The 24,625-nt window shown below is 34.9% G+C and overlaps 1 protein-coding gene across 4 annotated transcripts; it reads left to right on the top strand.

Annotated features, from left to right (window-relative positions):
* Window positions 1–10: 10 nt before the first annotated feature.
* LOC103502678 (nuclear pore complex protein GP210) lies at window positions 11–24,625 on the top strand. Of its 4 annotated transcripts, none has more exons than XM_017047795.2 (36): window positions 12–358; window positions 982–1,247; window positions 2,912–3,078; window positions 3,180–3,396; window positions 3,846–4,192; window positions 5,557–5,736; window positions 6,205–6,343; window positions 6,422–6,570; window positions 8,086–8,197; window positions 8,339–8,928; window positions 9,028–9,151; window positions 9,268–9,545; window positions 9,822–9,932; window positions 10,136–10,198; window positions 10,763–10,954; window positions 11,417–11,476; window positions 11,546–11,614; window positions 12,025–12,171; window positions 12,278–12,397; window positions 12,610–12,729; window positions 12,935–13,090; window positions 13,169–13,231; window positions 13,313–13,443; window positions 15,782–16,193; window positions 17,046–17,148; window positions 17,300–17,412; window positions 18,718–18,789; window positions 20,377–20,452; window positions 20,706–20,813; window positions 20,927–21,068; window positions 21,566–21,637; window positions 21,730–21,946; window positions 22,348–22,414; window positions 23,232–23,323; window positions 23,561–23,621; window positions 23,767–24,625. In XM_017047795.2, exons 1-36 carry the CDS (start codon window positions 183–185, stop codon window positions 24,141–24,143), a joined length of 5,889 nt encoding a protein of 1,962 aa, XP_016903284.2. In that variant the 5' UTR covers window positions 12–182; the 3' UTR covers window positions 24,144–24,625. The 4 variants fall into 4 exon arrangements, with proteins under 4 accessions (XP_016903286.2, XP_016903284.2, XP_016903285.2 ...); XM_017047796.2 differs by lacking the exon at window positions 12–358 and adding an exon at window positions 1,804–1,898 and having other exon boundaries at window positions 1,118–1,247; XM_051083239.1 differs by lacking the exons at window positions 12–358; window positions 982–1,247 and having other exon boundaries at window positions 2,919–3,031.

Below are 24,625 nucleotides of genomic sequence, written 5' to 3'. Positions count from 1 at the left end.
TCTATTCTCTTTCTTCAACAAACTTCTCATAATTATCTCAGTTTCTACTCAACTTCGAGCTCGATCTTCACTCTCAAATCTCCATTTCAAGCTTCCAATCTTTTTATTTCGATTCCCACAAATTCTTCTTCTCTGTTTCCTTGTAAACTTCATGATTGTTGTTACACTGGCTTCAAGTAAAGATGTCCACTCTCCTTCCTGTGCTTCTTGTTCTTCTCTTGATGATCGGTGGAAGCTACGGAGCGACGCCTCATTTCTCCTCTGGTCCCCACATTGCCGACGTGAATATTCTCTTGCCTCCCAGGATGACTAATCCAGTGGAGTACAGGCTTCAAGGAAGTGATGGTTGCTTCAAATGGTAAATCTCAAATTTCCAGTTATTTGTTGAATTGATGTTTTATTATATAATGGTGAAGTTGAGAAAGAGAGTAGAGAAGTTGAAATCTCCAACTTTGGAGCTTCTGTATGAGTTAAGGAGCTGAGTGGGTAATGATTCTAGTTGATTATCACGTTGTTATGTAATGCTTAATCGTTAAGCTTAGAAACGGGGCCTGCCCTGCCCTGCCATTTTACAGCTTCTATGGAAAATTCTACCTAGTTTGCATCTGGGAGCTAAATAAATTTGATCAGAAGTAGCCAATTATTGGTTTAAATGCTTTCAAATCATCAAACAGACGCTGGAAGTCGTTTCTCTTTCTTAGCATCATTTTGAATTTTAAATTTGGTATCCAGTGCTTCGTAGTTAACATTAGGAAATGTCAAAATATTTTAGACTGATAGCTACCATTTCATGAAAGAGGAGATAGGCTTTAGCTCCCTAGACCTCAAGAAAGTTATCTAGCATGTTGATAATAGTCATATTGGCAGTTTTTAAAAGTTTTGACTGTTCCACTAGACATTTTGGGGGAGTGATCTCATTGTAGTTTTTGTTATCTGCTGGTCAACTGCTAATTTATTTATTGCTATTACAATAAATTATAGGTCTTGGGACCATCATGATATTCTCACTGTTCTACCGGAATATAATGTAAGTAGTCACTGCTCGACAAGTGCTCTGTTGAGATCTATTGCTCCATACAGCGGTCGCAAGGAGACTGCTGTTTATGCTGCTGACGTACACACTGGAAATGTAATTCGCTGCAAAGTTTTTATTGACAATTTTTCCAGAATCCAAATATTTCACAATTCTATCAAACTTGATTTGGATGGGCTTGCTACGCTCCGAGTCCGTGCCTTTGATAGTGAAGGTAGACTTCTTGTTCATAACTATGCATTTAAAAATGATTATGCAATCTTTGATCCCTTGTTGTGTCGCGTATTGTGGAAATGACAAAAAAAAAAAAAGGATTATACAGTATGAAAATATACGAAAAATGCCTGGGGTTTGTGTGCATAACCATAGTGAAATTCCTGAAAAGAACAGTTTAGATCATTAATGGAACGTTGTTTAATAATCTTATTCTTTGGGTTCTCTATTGTCTATGATTTTCACTTCAAAACTTTCTTCAATGTATTCTGGTACTAAAAGGGGAATTAGGAGTGTCCATTAACTTTCCTTTATGATTATTGTTTTCCCTTCAATTTGTAGCTGGCTTGTGAAGAGGATGGGTTTTTGCTATTTTGCTTCATATGTTGAGGAAGTTGGGATTAGTTTTTATGTGAACTAATCTTATTGTATAGGAGACCCAGTGTAACTTGTAGAATCTAGATTCCACTCTAAGTATATAGATTTAAAATTTTAATATCTAAGACCATTTTAGTACTGCTGCATGTGTGGATGCTCAAAATGTGATGGAACTTCAGTTTTCACCTGTGTTTGTGGGACCGGCAGCTGTTTTGGCATGTCTTTAATTTATGTTCATTTCATAGGATCCTTGGAGAGAAATTGCATCTTTAAGGTATGTTCAGCATAAACTATGGCTGAAAAGGGAAAGCAAAAGCTATTACTTTTTCTTAAACCGTTATTATGTTAGCTAAATGTGAATTTCGTCTGATGGATATAAATTTATGTATTATAATATTAATGAACTTTGACTCTTTTTTTTGAATACTTATTGTCATTCTTCACTTATTGTTCAATGGAATTGTTTTTTTCCCTCTCCCCTGTAAATAGTTTGCCATGTTCTGTAATATCACCTCTTCAATGGAATCAAGAAATTCATGTTTCCCACTAAAAAAAAAATTGAGATCTTTAATTTGTTCCCCATCTTGGTCACTGTTCTAAAGACTAAAACCCTCAAAATGCACGAGCTTAGGCTCACCTTGTGCCTGACACAGACATAGGCAATGTGATTTGTCTAAAAGCATAAACAAGAAACTAAATAGGGAAGGAAACTCAAAACAAAATGCCATTGGTTCATTTCCTGTGTTCAACCCTCTCATCCTGAGCTCTCTCTCTCTCTCCATTTGTTGTTAAGGAACATGAAAACGAGAATAAGAAGATAGATATGGAGGGCTTTAACTTATAAATCATTAGAGAAAGTGGGGGATGGAGCCAATTCTGTGAGGGCGAGTTTTAACTTTTTAGGTTTGTGTAATATGATATTGTGGACCATTTTGGTTTAGAAATGTAATGGTAGACCTTTGTTTTCCCATGAATAGGAAATCCTTTATATTCAATATCTCATGCTTCGCTCTGGCTTTTAGGGATATATTTGTGTATGTGCATGTGTATAGATCGCAATTTCACATTTTTGTTCCACCCCTTAACCTGCAAGGCTGATGCTAATGTGCTTCAGCACATTTCACTCATCTCTGATCTTCAAATCAGTTCCACAGCTTCGTTGGACTTCCCATGTTTAAGATACTTGCGTATATTTCTGTACAGTATTTCTTTTACTTATTTCTGTACGTTATTTCTTTTACTTTGATATGGATGGAATTTTGAATGGTTTTTCCATTCATTTTGCAGAAAACGTATTTTCATCATTAGTGGGCTTACAATTTATGTGGCATCTGATTCCTGAAACTGAAGGATCCTCGCATCACCTAGCTCATCTTCCCTTGAAGGATTCTCCTCTTAGTGATTGTGGTGGGTTATGTGGAGACTTGAATATTCAAATAAAACTGGAAGATAGTGTATGTATGCTGCCGATGTTAAGAATTTCACCCTTAATTCAGATCTGGTCCAAGCAAACCAAAATTTCATATTTTGTAATATTTCTTGCTTTATGATGCAGGGTGTATTTTCAGATCTGTTTGTTGTAAGAGGAATTGAAATTGGCCATGAAATCGTTTCTGTGCATTTGCTCGAACCGGATGTTAAGCACATGGCTGACAAGATTGTTCTGACTGTGGCAGAGGCTATGTCTCTTGAACCTCCGTCACCCGTTTTTGTCCTTGTAGGTGCTACTGTTCGTTACAGCCTTAAAGTCATTCGTGCCAACATACCCCAAGGTTTACTCTTGAACTTGTTTTAATTGTAGTTATCTAGTATTGTAATTAAGTTACTACCTAAAACTGTATTGTAAGTGGCAGAGTGACCTTGCTGCCACGATCCACTGAGACTTAGCCCTTCATTGCTTCGATTTCAAAAAGAAGTTACTATCTAAAATTAGTGACTATGGTGCTGCTTCTTGTAGATCAATATATTTTTTTAATGATGAACCAACTTTTGTTGGTAAAAATTTAAAAAGGATATACAAAGGTGTTCTCCACAAAGAAAAAGAGAAGCCCAAATCAACGCGGGCTAAGCAGAACTAAATGTGAACCCTAAGTTCAAATTGAACATTCAGTTCTTTTGTATGTTTCATAACTGTCATAGAATTTGCCTACATGTTAGAGTTTGCATGTAAGCCTATCCTCAAGTCTCTCCTTTTTTTGCTTGATTTTTTTGGCATATGCAGTGGTAACTTTACCGTCTCCACACCACCGATGGTCAACTTCAAACTCTTCCATAGCTCATGTTGATTCTGACCTGGGTTTAACAAGCGCTCTTAGGTTTGGAGTTACGGCTGTAACCGTCGAAGACACTAGGGTGGTTGGGCACATTCAAATGTCAGCATTAAATGTTGTCATGCCAGAATCTTTACATTTGTATATTAGTCCTTTGCCCATTGTTGATGAACCTGTTGAAGGAACAGAAAGACCTATATCTTTTGCCAATTGGTATATTGTTTCTGGTCGTCAGTATCTCATTCAAATGAAGGTTTTCTCACGAGGACCTGATGCACAAGAAATATACATCACTGAGGTAACCTTTGTATCCTACAAATATTGCTATTTCAGAATAGATATTCAACTTTGAAATGTGGTTTTACTTTAAAAAAACTTGATACTGACTCACTCACATATTTTCTTTGGTGTGCAAACTAAAATAAAATTTCAAGATAACTCTCAAAATTTCAACAAAATTTCATCACTTTATTATTATTATTATTTTTTTTGGGGGATCTTATTTTGTTGACAAAATCTTACCTATTTCTTATCCAAAAAAAGGAAAAAAAAAAAAAAAAACCAAAGAGAGAGAAAAAAAAGCAAAGAAAACAAATGTCTTGCAGGTCTAATGCGAATGTGCCAACTTTCAGCTGCTTCCATGTTAAGCTAGCTCTACACTAATCTTGTTATTTGAAATTGAATGATAACTCCAGAAACTCTGTGCATAAGAGAAAATGAAGAAGTAAAGATTTAAATACCAAGTCGTTTGTGATTTTAGCCTGTATAACCATATACTTCTATGTTATAAAGCCATTATATACACATCTTCAAATAAAGAGAAAATGAAGAAGTAAAGATTTAAATAATTTTTTTTTTATTTCTAGCTTAATGCTAAGAATCTCAAATGTAATTTAGGCTTACTCTTGCACTAATTACATTCTATATGCTTGCATTTTAATATTAGCTGCTGGAGACAGTACAAGGTACTATTGCAGCTAATTACATTCTATACGCTTGCATTTTAATATTAGCTGCTTGAGACAGTACAAGGTACTCTTGCAGCTAATCACATTTGTTTGGCTCAATGCATAAGAAACACTCAGCGATTTAGAAGGTACTGTTGTAGCTGATTACAGTCAACATGGTTGCTTTATACATATATATTCTTTTTGCGGGCCTTTTTTTGATTTCATCTTGTTAATGCAAGTTGATTTTCTACAGAGAAAGAAAACGAAAACGTTTCAATAATTTCAAGTTAACAACCATCTTGAGTTGACTTAGTCATAAGGGTAAATAAGAGTCATAGGTCTAATTTTAAAAGACTTTGAGGGAGTGAATTAAATCCATGGTGGCAATCCACCTAGGATTTAATATCATACAAATTCTTTTGGTACCCGAATATTATACGATCAAGCATGTTGCCCATGAGATTTGTTGAGGCATGGATAAACTGTACATAAATTTGACTTTTGGCATTCTACCTTGATTTCCACCTACTTTTTACTTTTATTTTCTCCAGTTGTGGAGGTTCTCTCCCGCAGCTAAGAGCTTTTACTCTGAAGTGGAATTTCCTTATACGAATAGCATCTTCACTTCTTGTGGATTTTCTTCCTGTCTTAATATATTTGGACAAGCTTTCTTGGGTATGTTAAGCCCGTAATTTCTTTTCCACAAATGCAGAGTGATGACGTCCAGTTGCATGATAACCAATCCCAGTGCTTGAGAACTTATCTTTTGACCAATGATCTTGTACCTAAACACAAATGGCGAACTTCTAGAATTTTGCAAGCAATTTCAAAGGGACAAGGAATGCTGACAGCTTCACTGTCTTACTATGGTAGTAATTACGAAACAAAGGAGGTACGCTCAATAGTCAATCATATACATTTTATTCTTCTCCATAACTTAATTTTTTGTGATGCATAGTAGTCATTTGTTGGTTTGTTAGGCTTACAAGGGTTTGTTATTTGAAGGGTTTTTTTCCCCTCCTTTCCTTTTCTTTTTTCTCAGTGCATCTCAATAGCATTGTCTAACTTTGGTTTACTTCGTTTCTCTCCTTTCTTGAGAGTTATTGTACCTTATTTGAGCACGTCTCTTTTCCTCTTTCCAATGAAAAGTTTTGTTTCCTTTTCAAGAAAAAAGAAAAAAAAGAAGAAGAAAAGAAAAAAAAAAAAAGAGAGAAAATAAAAAAGAGAGTAGGGAATAGGAGTATGGAGGAAGACATCTTCATTATTGAGGTCATAGTTCATATTGCTCAGATTAGTTATTCTATTTTAACCTTCCAATTAGAAAATCTGTTCTCTTTTTGATTATGTTCATGCAATTTAGGTTCTCAAGATCATACAAGAAGTTTTCATTTGTGAACAAGTAAGATTCATCTTGGACAACAGAAGTGGCGTATCTAGAAACATCTTCCTACCTTGGACCCCTTCTGTTTATCAGGAGGTGTTACTTAAAGCTACCGGTGGTCTGTATAGCATTTTAGCTGCTTGGTCTTTAAATCACTCTGTCAAAATTACTTACATCTTATAACTGTCCAACATAGGTTGTGCTAAGACATCAAGTGACTACAAATGGTTTTCCTCTGACATAAGTGTCGTCACTGTATCTGCTTCTGGAGTTGTACAGGCAAAAAAGTCTGGGAAAGCAACTGTTAAAGTGCTATCTATTTTTGACTCATCAAATTTTGATGAGGTAAGATTTTATATTTATTAGTAAACTCTTGTCCGTAGTTACATGAACTTCCATCTGCATACTTTTTAGATCTACATTTTCTGCCACTCTTGTAGTCTATATTATTTGTTTATTATAATTGTTCTTTACTATATATAAAATACTAATGTTTTGGTAAGTGAAAAAGTACACAAAAGAGGACAACACACGAAGTGAAGGAAGTTTTACAAATAACTATTCCAATTCATTAACTAAAAATAAATTATACTTATAGAAGATATTGGAGAGAGTACAAAGATGAGGCCATAAACTTGGGGGATGCTTGGAAAAAAATTGATGTAAACTTCTTTTTGGCCTCTATGCTATTTTTGATAATTGTTATTAAGTTTCCAATAAAAATTAATACCATGTTTTATTTTTATAATTTTACAAGAAAACATCAAAATGGTTTCATCTCAAAAAACAAACAAATTAAGGGCTGGATAGAGAGCAGCCCCTACCAAAAAGAGCTAATGACTAACTTGTTTGTTTGTTATATTATTTACTTTTGACTTACGCGTTTATAGCAAATTTGCGTCTTGCTTCATTGGTTAAGGCATATGTCCTCAACCAAATAACTTGATGTTCTTTAAATAGAAGAAAAGACTTAAATATACTTTGTGTTCCATTTGTAAAAAGATAGGTTTTATAAATTAATAAAGGTCCTCCTAATTGGAGGCTTTTATTAGCTCTTTCTAATTTGTTGCAGTCTATTTCCTAATTTTTATTATATTTTCCTTTTCACTCTTTTGAGAATCTGTATCCATAAACATTTTTGTGCCTTTCCATTAAACAATAATCTTTTGTATGAGCTTACTTAATAGGATATGTTCTACTGGTTGTACAATTGTGTTCTTTAAGTTTTCCTTTTCACAAAAAAAAAAAAAAAAAAAAAGTTCTTTAAGTTCTTAATAGGCAATCACAATTTTGGTTTTTAAATGAGAAACAAAACTATTCATTGATTTAATTAAAAAAAGTCTAATGCTCCAAAATGCAAGATTTCCAAAGAAAAAAAAAAGAGAGATTGCCTCTTATCGGAAAAAGGAAAAAAACTTGTATCTAGTTGAAAATGAAAATTGAAGATCCTTCTATTGGTTTACACCCAAAACAAATAAAAGACATAAGAAATGAATGCCGACAATAAAGGTTGCACATGTAAGGTATCATTCTCTTGATGCTCATGTATCGAAGCCCAAAAATGGGTGAAGCCTTCTATAAAGTATACGCCTGACTCGAATACAACAATGTCCATTAAAATAACAAACAAAATAAAAAAGAAATGAAATGATGCCTGGAGGTTTTGTACCGTAGAAAATCTTTTCTATATTCACCCCATTGTCCCTTTTACCTTTTTTTATTTTGTGATGGAAGAAACCAATTCTTATTGTTCCCGTCAAGCATAGTTCATGTTTAACTTGTTCTATGTTTTACTGTAACCAAACGAGAATTTATTCTGATTAAAAAGGTTCTTCTTAGCTTACTTTGAAATACTGGTAGGTTGTAATTGAAGTAGCCCTGCCTGGATCAATGATGATACTTCCTACCTTCCCTGTAGAGACTGTCGTGGGGTCATATCTTCAAGCGGCTGTCTCAATGCAGTCATCAAATGGTGATTGATTTCTTAGACATATTTAGACATCTAAGTTTTATGCTTCCTTATGTTTCTTATTTCTTATTTTTTATTTTTTTCATTATTATTTTTTAAATCTTTTCCTTTTGTAATTTGATTTTTTGTAACATTGGTTTTTAGGTGACTATTTCTATCGATGTGATGCTTTTAATTCTCATGTAAAGTGGAAAGTTGAAAGTGAATTTTTCATAATTCAAAATAATACATGGGAGATGCCTGTGCTGGACGTGCTAGAAAAGGTTGAGCTAAGTGGTTCTTCCTATGGCCCCCCTTGTTCATGGGCTTCTGTCTATGCTTCTGGTTCTGGTCGTACCATGCTGCAAGCCACATTGTATAAAGAATATCAGCATTTCGATCTCTCTTTGCATGGGCCTATTTTATTAAAAGCATCTTTACTAATTGCTGCTTATCCACCTCTCCTTGTTGGACACATTGGTGATGGTAGTAAATTTGGTGGCTTTTGGGTTGATCCGGCTCCAGCAGAAGTCAATAGTTTGGAAAGTCTGGATAAGTTACATCTTGTTCCCGGAACATGTTCTAATGTCATGCTTCGCGGTGGTCCTCATCATTGGGGTCAAGGTGTTGAATTTATTGAAAGTGCTGAAATTTTGGAAGAAGAACCTGATTTTGGCAAGGGTGGAATTTTTGTGCACCAAATGTCTGAAAATTATGGTTCATATCAAATTCAGTGCCAAAGACTAGGAACCTATGTACTTATTCCTCTTCTGTCGTTCATTTGTAATATTGTTATTATTCTACTTGATTAGAAGATTTTGTCATATATACTAATTCTGACTCAAATGACTCAGACACTTCGTTTTAAACGTGGTAATTTGGTTGGAGATGGCCATCCGACACCTGTAATCGCAGTAGTTCTCGTCTCAGTCACATGTGGACTTCCTTCCTCAATTGTTTTGATAGCTGATGAACCTGGTATTAATTGTCTCTATTTACCAAGCGTAGACTCCATTTGTCGATTGTTTATTTGATGATTCACATTTTCATTCTAAAGTTTCATCCTTTTGAACGGGTAACCTGATGGCATACAGTGAATAAAATTGACATCATACGAACTGCAATTCGAGCTGACCGGGGTTCAATGAGACTCCGCACTGCTCCTGTCACTGTGGCTAATGGCCGCACTATAAGAATGGCTGCAGTTGGTGTCAGTGATTTAGGAGAACCTTTTGCAAACTCATCTTCTCTTCATTTGAGGTGGGAACTTAACCGTTGTGAAAGTTTGGCTTACTGGGATGAGCTGTATGGTTTAAAGAGGTCTAAGTATAGCTGGGAGAGATTTTTGACCTTGCAAAATGAATCAGGAGAGGTAAAATCCTAGATTATTTTCCAACTCAAGTGATCATCATTTCATGATTTTAGAGTCAAATACTTCATGCTGATTATTATAATATTTGTTATTAGCATTATGAGCACAAGTACTGTTATTTATGTAGTGCGGTTTATATGGGTGAAATGCATCAAATGTAGATAACTGTTTTATTGGTGTTGTAATTTTCCTTCTTGTGTGATTGGAATCCCTCTTCCCCCAAACCTCCAATGTCTTACTGCTGCTTGAACTAAAAAAACATATTTGCTCTTCAAGTGCATTGTTCGTGCAACTGTCACTGGCTTTAGTGATGCTGTGAGGGATGATTATTCTGCCCACTGGCTTGATAACTCAGATAACCTTTTGACAGATGCAACACGCTTACAGGTATGGTACATGAGAACCTTTTCTTTGGAATACGAAACAAGCTTTTCGAATGATGAGTAGTTTGAGTTCAAGATGTTCTTCAACCATGCAAGTCTTTTTTTCTTTTTCCTGCTTTCCCTGTTCTCATACTTGTTATGTATTTGTTGATAGTCATGTTATCTTTGTTACTCAGTTCTTAACACTGGATCTGTTAAAAAACGCAGCTTGTTTCTACTCTAAGAGTTCACCCAGAGTTCACTTTGCTGTTTTTCAATCCTGATCTCAAGGTAGAATCGTGATTCCCAAACTTCGTGTGATCAGTTGATCTAACTTTTGAATATCGATCCATTGATTTGATACTTTTTATATTGAAATTGCATCTTTGTTTTTGGTGTCTTTATATCTAATGTAGCCTAACATCTATAATTTTCCAGGACTCTAAAAGAAACTTTTATTCGATCTAAATCCTGTAATAGTGTTCAGTGTACTTCAGCTGTCGACCAGAAGCCATTGAACTAAAAGAGTAGTCTACTTTGCAATGAAGCAAACTAACTAAAACAAATTGATGAAGTAACTAACGAATTTAACAAAATCGAAACAGCAAGTTCATGTACATAAATTCTCTATAGGAATTAAAATTTTATATACCTGTGTGTGTAAGAGACAGGATAAGAACCATTCAGGAACCAACATATTTGTACATCCTAGGGAGCCTTATTCTAATGAAATTTGAAATTGCAATAAATGATACTTTACTAATTGGCTTCTAAATATAGTCTATAACCCATAATTAATGACCACAGTATCTGCGCCTGCGGTAGTATACAACTAATATCAATGCTACAACACAGGCAAATATGTCGATTACTGGAGGGAGCTGTTTCTTGGATGCTGTTGTGAATGATTCTCGTATAGTTGATGTTATTCAACCTACTCCAGGTATGCAATGCCGAGATTTAGCATTGTCACCTAAAGGATTGGGGACTGCACTTGTGACTGTTTATGACATTGGGCTCAATCCTCCACTATCATCTTCAGCTGTGGTAATTTATCTTTCCATAGCGTTATTTTTGCAAGTATTAGTAATTGTAAGGAGCTTGATTATATTTGCATGATTGCCTTTTCTCTATGTACCTCTACATGCTCATGCCATGGAGGATTCGCTGACTCTGTCTTGATTTCTACTCGATTGTTTTTCTTGAAGCATTACTTGGCTTGGAGGAAAATTAGCTTTTGATCAAAATGTTGCAAGAAAATAATTTTTTTGGTTCATAAGGTTCTATAAACATCATTCTTATACGATCTTACTACACTATTGATCAATTGGAGAAGTCTTCTTTAACTTCATTGGCATGGGCTTCTTGCCCTTCTTTTGTAAATTTCATATATCAATGAAATTTGTTTCTTATATAAAAAAAGCATCATTCTTAATGAACGTTCTGCTTTCTTTTCAGAAAATTCCCAGTTATACTTAAGTTTTCATCTCCATGTATACTGCTTTACAGGTTCGTGTTGCCGATGTAGATTGGATCGAGATTAGTTCTCAAGAAGAAATAAGCCTGCTGGTATGTTCTGATTTGACTGACAATACCTCATGTAAATTGTGTTCACCATGGGAATCTTAAAATTATCAGGAACAAAGCTCTCAAGTCGTTGATTTGGCTGCTGGGATTAGTGATGGAAGTACTTTTGACTCCTCCCAGGTTTGAATTTTTTTTCTCTTTTTCTCTTTTTTGAAAAGGAAACATTGATTTTTATTGATATAATGAAAATAGTCTAATGCTCGAAAATACAAGACAGCAACTGTTAAAAATAAAATACAAAGCAACATAGTTAAGCTGAAGAAATGAAAGCATGCCAATTTAGTATATCTTAACCAATGAAAAGCAATGCTCCCATGTTTGAGTTCAAATTAATTATGTACAGTTCTCTGCCATATCAACGAAATGTTTGTTTCTCATTAAGAAAAAGTTTGGGGGCCTTCTCGTGATTTCCCGGCTTGGGAAATGGGAGTATCCTTGTGTCTCCTCTCTCGTGTTTTCTGTTATTAATAAGATGTTTTATTTACATTAAGAAAATAGAAAAGTTCATTGACCACATTTCTTTGATGCAGTTTGCGTACATGCATATTCTTGTACATATTGAAGATCAAATAGTTGAGCTTGTAGACACTGATGATTCTATGATTACTGGTCAAGCGGTGGTTAAAGCTTCAGGTTTCAAAATTAAAGCTGTATCACTTGGGACAACAACTATTTATGTAAGTTTACTGTTGCCTTAGAGTTTATCTGTATTGTGTATATTTGCACATGTGTCAATTTCTATAGAAGTTAGAATTTATAAGTTGGCTTTATGATTAAAAACAGGTGAGTATTCTACAACAATCTGGACGTGAAATATTAAGCAAGCCAATAAAGATTGAAGTCTATGCACCGCCAAGAGTCCATCCCCACAATATTTTTCTACTTCCAGGTGCATCTTATACTGTAAGTCACTAACTCGTGGATCCTGGATCATAGAAAAATAAGCATGAAGAGAATATTGGGTGTTTCCTTACCAGAAAAAAAAGAAAAAAAAGAAGAATTAGAGAATATTAAACTAGATAGGCTTGTTGTTTTCAGATTGTGATGTCCATACTTCATAAAATAGAAAAATTAATTTATGATGTAGCTGCATTTTCTTTTTGGTGTTGCCGCAGCTCACAGTTGAAGGTGGTCCAACAGTTGGAACATACGTTGAGTTTGCTAGTTTGGATAATGCAATTGTGAATGTTCACAAATCTTCTGGACTGCTTTTGGCAGTTTCGTCAGGGAAAAGTGTAAGGGATATTGTCAACTCACTATAATTTTTATGTTTATTATTAACAATAAGTATTTTATTTATATGTTTCTTCAAATAAATTTTATAGAAAAATAAATTAGCAATGTGGCTACTAGTGTTCTTGAGTTCATGTGCCTATCATTAAGTCTGCACTCACTATTTCTTAAGTTAATTCCTTATTGTTTTAAAAAACATAATTCCAGAATATCAGTGCCACCTTTTTTCGCTATGGAGGCTCTATGATTTGTCGAGCATATGGAAGCATTAAAGTAGGAATTCCGTCCAATGTGCTGTTGAATGTACAAAATGAACAAATAGGTGTTGGGAACGAGATGCCTATTTACCCCTTGTTTCCAGAGGTAACAATTAAAAGCTGAAGTCCAAAAATTTCACTTGATTACTAAATGACTACCAACTGACTTTTATTTTGTTGTCAGGGTGATGCTTTTTCCTTTTATCAATTGTGCAAAGGTTACAACTGGACTATTGAAGATGAAAAGGTGAGACTGTATCTACCTCTGTAGTTACTAAAAGTGAGGTACCGGTATCCCTTGGATAGAAGTGTGACACATGTTGCTTAGGTGTTGAGTTTTAGTTCATCGGAGCGCTTCAGTGGTAGAGACTACAAGTCTACTTCAACTGTTTTAGATGATGCTCAGTCCATGAGTTATATGAACGAGGAAATTGGTTTTATCAACATGGTATATGGAAGGTGAGCACTAATTATTGCTCCAACAAACTAATTTTACTTCAGTCCACACACATTTGTGTTTTATGGCTTTTTTCTGGGTTTAATTTTAAGTTTCATCTTCTAATTTTGACGTCTTTATAAAATGTGAGCAAAGAAAAGGTGTTTAAATATGTTGGAATACCAAGTGTTCTATATATTCATAAAACAACCAAACTTTAACAAAATTACAACCTTCAAGACAGTCTTAAAAACACAAAAACACAGTACAACACAAGATCTTAATTTATTATAATGAACTATAAGAAAATACAAGATAAACTCAAGTATAAGGCACTTGAAACCTCCCTCTTGAGTACTATCACCCAAGCCCTAAATCACTCAATAGAATAACCTCCCTCTCTCACTTACCTTCCCTCCATTGATAACAAGGTGTAATCACCCTAGTAACTACCCTTACATAATAACTACTAGTAACCACACTTACACAATAACTACCAATAACTTCCTAAGTATCCAATTACCTTTATACCCCTAACCCTATACTAACCTTGGTATCTAACATTACCCGGCTCTTCAAAAACACATTGTCCTCAAGGTGTGCTTACAAATATGATCACACTCTTCCGTTCGGTCCAAAAAATACATGAATTGAAGTCCTTGCTGCTAAACACCGGTAACTCTACCTTCTTGAATTTGTTTTGATCACTCATATCTTCTTCGATTCCTATCTTCATTCGTTCTTCGTTCCTGGTTGGTTTCTTTCGTTGGTGTATTTCCTCCTTCGACTATGCTCTCCATCCTTGACATTTGACTTGCCGATGCTGTGCTTCCTTCACTCATTGCAATTTTTTTCTTCGCCAAGCTTTCAGTGCACTGTATCTATTGTTGTTTCTCGATCCTTTAACCACTTGATCGTCTTCGATTCCTCAATTATTTCAATGATCGATGCTTCACCTTGCTCTACCTTATTCTCACTCGTCTTTATTCGGTTGAATGAATCTTTTGTTTTTCTCGTTGTCGTATATTTCTCACAAATCATGCCTTCAATATATTTTATTAGCGAATCTTCTGTTTCTCTCATTGTCGTAGATTTCTCACGAATCATACCTTCAATATATTCCATTAGTACTTCTTGTTGCTGCTATTGTTTTTCCATTTGTAAACGGATTTTCTCAATAGTTCTTTTCATGGAAGATAACTTTCCTTTGATCACCGGCAATTTTTGAAGTTCCTCTCGTATATCGGATAACCTTCGATCAATGGATTCAAACCTCTCTTCCACCTTCTTTGCCATTTTCCTAGGTTTTGATGCTCTCATACCAATTTGTTAGAACACCAAGTAGAGTATTCTATATATTCATAAAACAACCGAACTTTAACAAAATTATAGCCTTCAAGACAGTCTTAAAAACACAGTACAACACAAGATCTTAATCTATTATAATGAACTATAAGAAAATACAAGATAAACCCAAGTCTAAGGTACTTTGAACCTCCCTTTTGAGTACTCTCACCCAAACCCTAAATCGCTCAATGGAATAACCTCCCCCTCTCACTTACCTTCTCTCCATTTATAACAAGATGTAACCACCCTAGTAACCACACTTACATAATAACTACTAGTAACCACACTTACATAATAAATACTAGTAACCACACTTACACAATAACTACTAATAACTTCCTAAGTATCTAATTACCTTTATACCGATAACTCTATACTAACCTAAGTATCTAACAAAATCCATCTAGAAAGAAAGCATTATAGACCACAGTCAAAAAGCTTGAGATAAAGAGCATTTACAACACTTGGTTGGGTAGGTTTGATGACTACTTGGTTCCTCTATAGTACATTGTCAAACAAATTTACTATAACAAGTCTAATGTTAAGGACGGAGAAGAGTTGTACATCCACGAAAATCCTGACATATGAAAGTAACGACAAATCTATATCACATGGTGTTAAAACATGGTCGGCAAAGATGGTTTGGAGCCTTTTGGCTTATGAGGCACATTCCCTGAACAAGCATGGCTTATACACCTATTTGCATTTGATCCTCGAAAAATGTTTGAGATTAAGAGGCTTGTAGTAAATTTTTATTTCGAATAGTAAGACTGAATTTTTAATGATCTACTGAAAACTGGGGAAAGAAAAAGGAAAATTGTATAATCATAAATAGGAATAGAGGAACATTTTTACTTTTTCGTTCTTCTTCTTATTCTCCTACTAGGTACTATCGATCTACTCATTTTTGGGAGGACTCTGGGTGTATGATGATCCCTTTTCCTTTATTTATCACTGTATTTCTTTCAACCTTCCAGCTTTCCTTTATCTGTGTTTCTCGATTTTGCTCCCCAGATCTTCAGGCATAACAAATATTGCTGTTTCTTTCTTATGTGAATTCACTTCTGGCTCCAAAGTAGAAACAAAAATTTTCAGTTCCTCAGCATCTTTATCAGTGATACCTAATCTTCCCCTTGCTCTTGGAGTTCCAATCACCTGGATTCTTCCCCCCTTCTACACTTCAAGCAAAGCTTTGCCATCATCCATGGACTCATATGGCCACTGGGAGAGTCAGAGCCGAAAAAGAACTATAACATATACCGTATTAAGAAGTTGTGATAAAAAGGATGAAGATGCCTGGAAGAATGCCATTTCCATTCATGAGGAAAGAATAAAGACTTCAGAAAGTAACAATATTGCATGCATTCAGGCAAAGGATCGCTCTTCTGGAAGAATGGAGATTGCTGCTTGTGTCAGAGTGACAGAGGTATAAATTCTATTTCATTGTGTCAGTTTCTGAAAATTAGAGTGCAATGGGCTTAAATCCATGTTTATTTGTTCTGTTCAATGGTTAGCCAACTAAGTTGCATGTCATAAACTGTCAGGCCTTCATTATAACTCATTGATAATGAAGGTGAACAATGGGACTCGTTGCTCTTCATTCTCATTTAACTGTCAAGTAGAACTCATTTGTTCATTATGAGCTCCTGGCCAAAGAAATAATTCATAATATTGGAGAACTTGACATTTTCCCAGATCGAGTAAAGGGTTATTCCTTTGCTCTCATTATGTGTTCCCGATCATTTTATTTTGTTTTCATTTTCCTCACAACTAATAGTTATATTTCTTGAGGAAGCATGGAATACTATTTTCATCACTTATTCTTTGTTCCTTCTTAATTTCCAAGTTCTTTTACATTGTGGAACTTAAACCAAATTTAGATTATGATAGCCTGATAGGCATTCTTATTGATTAATTTCTTCTAATGGAAAATTGATCTATCGTTTACGGGTCAATTTGAGAGGGACCTAATCTCTCTTAAAACACGCTTAAGATAGAGCATCCACTTTTAGTTATGTGCCTTCTCTCTGTATCTCTGTAGTATTTGGGAACATTAAAGCTTATATGATATCTACTCATTAATTTTATTTCCTGTATTTTCTGAAGAATCAGGATTGTTCCAGGGAGGATCTCACATTTTCCATTCTCCTTGTGTTCTTTTTTACTCTTTTAAGTGCATAAGAAATCTACCCCTATTTTCATGTTTAGTTGATGTATCATGTTATATATATCTTCATCTGTTCATCAGCTTCTCACTTAGTCTGGTATTTATTATCAGGTTACCCAAATAAGGCTAACAAATCAGGAATTCCCTTTCCATGTGATCAATCTTGCTGTGGATACCGAACTCCGTATTCCAATAAACTACCATGATTCTCTAGGTACTATCTACAATCCTCTTGTACTTTGAGCTTTTGTCCTCAAATATTATCACTAATAAAAGAGATTCGTTTCCTTTAAAGAAATAAATTTGATGTTTTATGCTTTGATATGCATTTCTTGTGGATCAAATCTGACAATGTTTTTAACTAGGCAATATCTTTCATGAGGCTCATGATGTTGTCCTCTCTTACGTGGAAACTAACTACCCAGATATTGTTTCCGTAAATTACTCAAGCGAAGACAATGGATATATTTATTTGAAGGTTTGTAAAATGCTATCTTCATATAAAAATGTATTGGTTTGTACTATATACGATAGATCTTTCTATATAGTCTTCAAACTTTTTGAATGGGCAGCTCCAGGAGGAGAGATATTTTCTCATACTTCAGTAAATGTTTATTTCTTTTCAATAGTCACTGTCATAAGTTGGCCAATCTAAAAATAACTCAGTTAATATGCCCTCCACCCAAGAGATAAGAGGTTCAAATCCCACCAACCCAAGAAATATGTTCCTAGTTGATTTAATGTATGGCCTCAGCTCAAGAGATAAGAGGCTCAAATCCCACCAAGCCCACTTTTTCTAATAGCTCTTGATAAGTTTTAGGACAATATATAATTTTGGTCTCTTGACGTTGGGGGTTGGTGTGTCTTATGTCCTTGAGGTTTCAATAAGTATATTTTAGTTCATGAAGTTTTGAAAAGAATTCTAAGTAGTCCTAAGTTAATTTGACTATTAGTTGACTAATGGAAGATAGATGCGACAAATTGTAAACGAAAGTGGAAAACTTGAGAAAAATTATAATATTTGTTACATCATCAATGAACAAGGGAATGCTTTAATTGAAAAAATAGCAACGACAAGAGAATAATGCTCAAAAGATAAAAATTTCAAAGAGGAGTGAAAGAAAGAACAAAACATAAAGAAATTACATAGGAGAGAAGCCTTCAAATGAGGGAAAAAGCCCTATAAGAGCAGCTGGAGCAAAGTAATTAAGCCAAAGGAAAGCTAAGCAGCAAAAGTTCTGACAAAACGCTAACAAAAGATCTAGTCATCTGGAGATCTAGAGAAAGAAACTTCATCAAACTAAAAGATGAGCAGCCAAAAACACACGAGAATACAACTCCTCAACCGTAAAACAAACCATAAAAAAAAATGTTCCAAAAGCACCAAGAGGCAACAAAGAAACGCACATCGGTCTGAAATTCAGAGAATAAACAACATATTTGGCTAAGCAGCGAGCAAAAAGCTTAGGAGAAGGAGGTTAGAGATTGCCTTAGACATTTGAGAATTACGCCTATTATTCATCGTCTTAAAAGTATTCCTGTTATCAGAGTTATCCCAATTATTCATCTCCACATTTTCATCTTCTTCTTCTCTTGTTTTTTTCAATATGCAAATAAATTTTATCTTCTACAAGAAAAAAAAAATTCTTCTAGTAAAAGAGTTCTAAACCACATGCAACTCGCATATTAATATATTGTATTTGTGAGTTGGCTATTGATTGAATTTTAAAGTTACCCATATTTAGCTGTAGCTCTGTTGTGACTTATTCTTCCATTGTTAAAGGCAAGGAAGCATGGTAGAGCTCTTGTCCAAGTGTCGATTGACAAGAATCCAGAAAAGTCAGACTATATATTGGTATGTGCCTTGATCAACATCTTTTAAATTTGTAAAATATTTATGTTCATTCTACCTTTAAGAGTGTGCATATTTTTAGAGAGAGAATAAAGAATTTTTACAGAAGAAGACCTAAAAAAGAATTTGTTTCCCATGCTCGTGGCTGTCTCTTTGCTTTTGAGATCATTTCAATCCTTGTCAGTGTTAGGACACAAATCAACATGCTGAACTCTTTTACAGTTGGATCTGGTAAGTTGCCTGGATAACGAAAAGTATGATTGGGTTGCTCTTTTGAACAAGCTTCAAACTTTTAGATTGAATAACAAGGATGGCGTGTTTGTGTGAATGTTGGAAAATGATGGCTCCTTTTGGCTTCAAATCTTTCTCGTCAAACTCAGTGCAAAGCAAATAGCTTTGGAAAGACAAAATTTTGATCTTATTTGGAAGGCATTTTGTCCTAAGAAAGTCAAGGTTTGTTTTGTGGATATTCTCTTTTGAAAGGTTAAACACTTGCGGTAGAATCTAGAGAATCCTTCAAAGCTATGCTCTCTCCTAATTGATGTGTTTTGTAAAAAGAGCGAGAGACTTCACACACCTATTTTTCTACTGTTCCTTTGTCGTTGATTGTTAGGGAAGACTGTTTAGCGTGTTCAAAATGCAATGGTGTTGACCGAAGAATGCTTCAGATGTCCTTTTATATTTAGTTGAAGGTCTTCAGTTAGATAGATGCTCTTGTGAAAATCCTCTAGTCCAATGAGATCTTCGCCCTCCTTTGACGGTTGTGGTTTGAAGAAACTCTAGAATCTTTTGTGATGAAGAAACTAATGTGCCTATTTTTGGAGTTCAATGACCTTTTCTTTTTGCTTCTACATGGTCCTTTGATTCTTATTGGGCTTCTTTTTGAAATTTGTTGTGTGGGGATACTAAACATTCCCTTCTTTTTGTATCACTCTTTGAGATAATGAAAGTTATGTTACTTATCCAAAAAATCATAGAATTTTATAGTATTTATAAGTTTGATTTTCAAAAACCAAATCCTTATATCCACAAGAACTTTGTACATTTTCTTGTATCCATAAAAAATACTTCATTTTTTTTAGTGAAACATCAACTGCATAGATGAAAAACTCGGACATCCAATCTACCCGAAAATGAAGTCCATACAGGTTACTACAAACTCAAAAATGCAATTTAAACATCTGCTAAATAGTTGGAAAAAAAACCCTTAAAAAGTCTAGTACTTGTGATCTCGAGAAAACTCAAGCCATTCTTTCACAGATCTTGTACGCTCAAACCAGGTGGAAGAGATTGCTTCAATTTGTCTGCCTTCTTAGAGTTGAAAACACAAATACAAAAAGTACTGCTTTATTTTACAAAAAGAAAAAAAATATGGCACTTGTTGAGAGTTTCATGTTCTGTTTGATAGTATGAGGTTCCATCTCAAAACTGATTGACAATGAGAGGAGTAGCCCATCTATATTATATAGAGTGTGAGTCTCCTTGGTTTTTCCAATATGTGACTCTCAACATCTCCAACGTGTTCCTTAATGCAAGTTATATCATGCTATAATTTCTCGATGATTCAGTGAATTTCATTGTCTCCTCCAGATTTCAGTCGGTGCACTAATACATCCTCAAGACCCAGTAATTCATGTTGGTAGTCATCTCAACTTCAGTATAAAAGGTTAGCATCTTGTGGGAATGGATTGAGAACATTGGATATTCATCTCGATAAACTGCAAGTCTGAGTTTTACTTGGAAATGTCAATATGACACTTAACTACTTTCATTGTCACGTCATGATTATTCTCCAATACGCAGCTCCATATTTCAGGATAATGTTGGGGTTTTCTTTTTCTTTTCCCCTACACGTTGGGGGGGATAAACTCAGACATAAACAGTTCATTTTAAGGATTTTACCGTAAAACAATGTCTAGGTTTTAAAGCCCAATTTTCTGGCCGGTGGATTTCAACCAATGAAAGTGTTTTATCTGTGGATATGCTATCTGGAATAGCTGAAGCAGTTGGTCCAGGTTCAACAGAAGGTACCTGATATCATCTACGTACATCTGTTACTGTATTTTTAAAAAACTCATATTTTTATCACATTTTACTTTATCCATTGTTAAGTAATCCACAACCTGTTCCATGCTGACAGTACTATTTGAAGGTTCAAATTTGAACTTACGGACAACAGTGACAGTGCAGACTGGGCACACTTTGTCCGTGGTTGCCCCAGTTGAAATTCTGACAAATGTTCCTTTCCCAGCAAAAGGATATAACTTCTCTGTGAATTTCAGGTTTGTAGATAAGTTTGCATCATGTGAATATAGGGCATTAGATTTCAATCTGTCAATATGAATTTCGGAAATAAATATCTTTGGTCATGGTCAGTAGTGTTAAAAAATTGACAGTAGTAGGTAATGACACTTTATGTTGAAGCTTTTTGAGGCCGTAATTCAGTTTTTAATTTCCCTGACCAGTTAATTCGACAATATTATTTTTTTTGGGCAAATTTACCTTTCTATGAAGTTTCCAAGACATGTTCTATATAGTGCCTTCCCTTCTTCTAAAGTTTTTCCATTAGTAACCCTGAATTAGTTTTTCCATTAGAATTGTAAACGAAAGTTGTAGGTTTATTTTATTTTATTTTTAAATTTATCAATTTTATAATTTTCTCTGCTCGGGTTATAATTATTAAAATAATACTTTTTCTAGTTCTCTTCAGTGAAACAATATCATAGTTAAGTTATGTGTTAAGTTTTCTTTTGATTTTTTATTAATCTTTTAATTACAGAGGCCAATCTGGAGCTCTTCTAAATGATAAGAGAGTCCTGCACGACTGTAGAGTCGACCCTCCCTTTGTTGGGTATGTTGCGACATCATTCCCTTGTTCCCCATATTCTTGAATCAAGTAACTGACTATTCATACATTTTTGTTTTGTTCATTGTGGACTAAAGTTACGCAAAGCCGTGGTTGGATCATGACTATGACAATTCATACTGCCTCTTTTTTCCTTACTCGCCGGAGCACTTAGCACGCTCGGCGACCAAGTCGAAGGCCATGAGACCAGATATATCTGTAACTATTTACGCTTCATCTCGAGAATCCAGTCAAATTTTTGGATCTGCTTCTGCACTCTTCGTTGGAGGCTTTTCTGTTATGGAGATGGACAAGGTAGTTCAATCATTAATAAACACCTGCATTTTCTTTATCAGAATACTTAATTTGGAATAATTAACCGGACGTTTCTTCCAACCACAAATTGGATGATATTAAGCTCATAAATATGGACATCAACTGAAGAAATTAATCAGTTAAGTTTTTTTCTTTTTGTCCAAGAACTGATTTTGGATAATGTGACAAAGATTTTTTTGAAGTGTAGCGTGTTGATACCATTTGTTATTCCATGTAGGGATTTTTAAGACTTTTTGTGAGGAAATAATTAATAATAATAGTTTTCAATAGCTCCCGAAAGCTGGATCCAACTCTTTACATATTTTCCTTTTTAGCTTGATTACTTTGTTTTTCAAAAAAATTTTATGTATGATCGAATTTTGATTATTTCCAAATTTCAGAGTGCAACACAATTGATTCTGACTCCAGACTCGAACAAGACTGCTATAACTATCTTGGGGAATACAGGTAAGCTAACAACTTTATGTTATTGTATTGTACAACACACTATGATTTATAAATTTGACGGAACCTCTGGTATGCTTAATAATGCTAAGGAGGATTATGTTTCCTTACTGAAGACTCCAACTCTGCAGCTACGGCTGCCCATTCGGGTGATAAGTTTTGAAATGAAATATATCTGTATATCTGCCAAATTCTATATACAACTCGAAACAGTTTCTCTGGTCTCATATGTTTCAATTAAAGTTTTGGAGGATTCTTTTTTCTGTTAAAAGATCGTTATTATTTGTCATAAATTGAACACTTGGCTCTTTAGCTCATGCTTATCGTCATGGGTCTGAAGGTTTGAGCTTGCTAGTCAGTATTAGTTATCATCCAAAAAGATAAAATGATGTCTCATATGGTTCAGTAAAGTTGTTTAAAGGTTTCCTTTTTCCTGTAATTCTTCTTTTTGAGCATCCCATTTTGTGGTTGCTTAAGATTGTACAGACATATTTTTCTCGATACGTTGGTGAAATGAGAAGTTAGAAATGTTTCTGGGATTTACTTGTAATACGGCAGCCTTTGGTCGCATCATTCATGTATATATACGGCATCATAATTAGGAAAACTTTCTCATAGACTAGGTATCGTTATTGGGGAAACCTTTTCCCGCCTCCCTTTTAGGATGTTTGTTGGCTTGTTGTTGCCAGCCGTACTTTAATTCTATAGCAAACAGCTTTCAGTACATTCCTGGGCCAGTAGTATTAAACTGTTACTTTATGAAGATGTGTGCATCTTAAAGTCAATGGAGCTGATGATATTTCCTTTTACACTATCATAGACGTTGAACTTCATTGGCATGAACGGGATTTGGTCATTGTTGGTCCTATTTCTAAAGAAGAATCTGGAGTCGGTGGTCGTGCAGAGTATGAAGTAAGTTTTTCCCTCTTTAATATTTACTAATAAATCATAGTGCAATCAATTTGACAATTAGTCAAGTATACACTGAAAGCATTTACTAAAAAAAGTATACATTGGATACAGATAAAGTAAGTTCTGCGTGTCCTTTTTTAGAAATCTAGTGGTAGATTATTAAGAACCTCTTCCTATATTCCCTTCCCCAATGCTAGATCTTATTTCATATTCGCTACTTGCATCATCTATACTCAGGTGAAAGCAATGGGAACGAAGAGATTCAGAGATAAAATTCTTATAACATTAGCCGCTAACGGTAAGCTGACCTTATCGTATTCCTAAGACTATCCATTCATCATTTTTCCCCTTTTTCTATTTTTTTGGGTGGGCCGGGACAGGGTGTGGGATCATTAACATCACTGGAGATGCATGATGTGGGCTGTGGTATGTGTGTATTTCAGGTCAGAGAACAGAAATTGATGTCATCTATGACCCTGGAGAAAAAGAAGCATTGGAAACCGTCTTTGATACGACAACCATTTGGGCTACAGTACTTGGCTCTCTATCTTTGCTCATATTGACTATTACTTTATTCATTTGTTACCTGGACAAGCCTAATAGAGCTCAGCCTTCTCAGCCCTCTTGGTCTCTTGCCACTACTCATACTCCAACCGTTACAGCACCCCGCACGCCTGATCGCAGCAGCCCTGTTATCTCAAACGAACAGTCTCCTCGAACACCACAACCGTTTGTAGACTATGTGAGGCAAACAATTGATGAGACTCCATACTACAAATGTGAGGGAAGACGGAGATTCAATGTGCAAAATACCTTCTAGTTTCGCGTCTGTTGCCAAACTTATTCCTTCCGAGTGAACAGAGATTCTCAATGTTATGACTCGAAGAAAAACTTGAACCTCCTAGCAGTTTGGATCCCCCTTTTTATTGGGCTCCATTTCCGCACTTTTCTTTGGAGAGGTTCAAAGTTTGAACATGGAAGTCCCCAAAGTTTGGATTTGGCCTAATTATGATTACAATTATGGGATTTGAAATGTGTTACAACCCTAATCATTTACAGAGTAGTAATAGGTTAGAAATTAGAATCATGGTAGAGGATGATTGTATTGTACTTAGAATCATGCTTTCATAAATGATATTAGACTTTTGTACTCTTTTCATTGGGGTCTCTTGGGTTTCAAATTTGTAAAGGTAGCATGGCTCTTGATCAGAGACTCTTAGACATTTTTGTCTTTCGTGCCCATTTGAATGTTACGTGGGAATTAAGTTAAAATGTGGGGAAGAGTTGATTTGTTTATGCTTA

Source organism: Cucumis melo, chromosome 4 (genome assembly GCF_025177605.1).
Source record: "Cucumis melo cultivar AY chromosome 4, USDA_Cmelo_AY_1.0, whole genome shotgun sequence".
NCBI classification, from domain to species: Eukaryota; Viridiplantae; Streptophyta; class Magnoliopsida; order Cucurbitales; family Cucurbitaceae; genus Cucumis; species Cucumis melo.
The sequence above is the reverse complement of the archived record's forward strand: the minus strand, read 5'-3'. Positions and strand labels throughout refer to the sequence as shown.

Coding starts and splice junctions, on each gene's coding strand:
- LOC103502678 (XM_017047795.2), top strand. CDS start 183: ATGTCCACTCTCCTTCCTGTGCTTCTTGTTCTTCTCTTGATGATCGGT. Junction 11,477..11,545: donor AAGAAGAAATAAGCCTGCTG/GTATGTTCTGAT, acceptor TAAAATTATCAG/GAACAAAGCTCTCAAGTCGT. Junction 17,413..18,717: donor ATGGATATATTTATTTGAAG/GTTTGTAAAATG, acceptor CCATTGTTAAAG/GCAAGGAAGCATGGTAGAGC.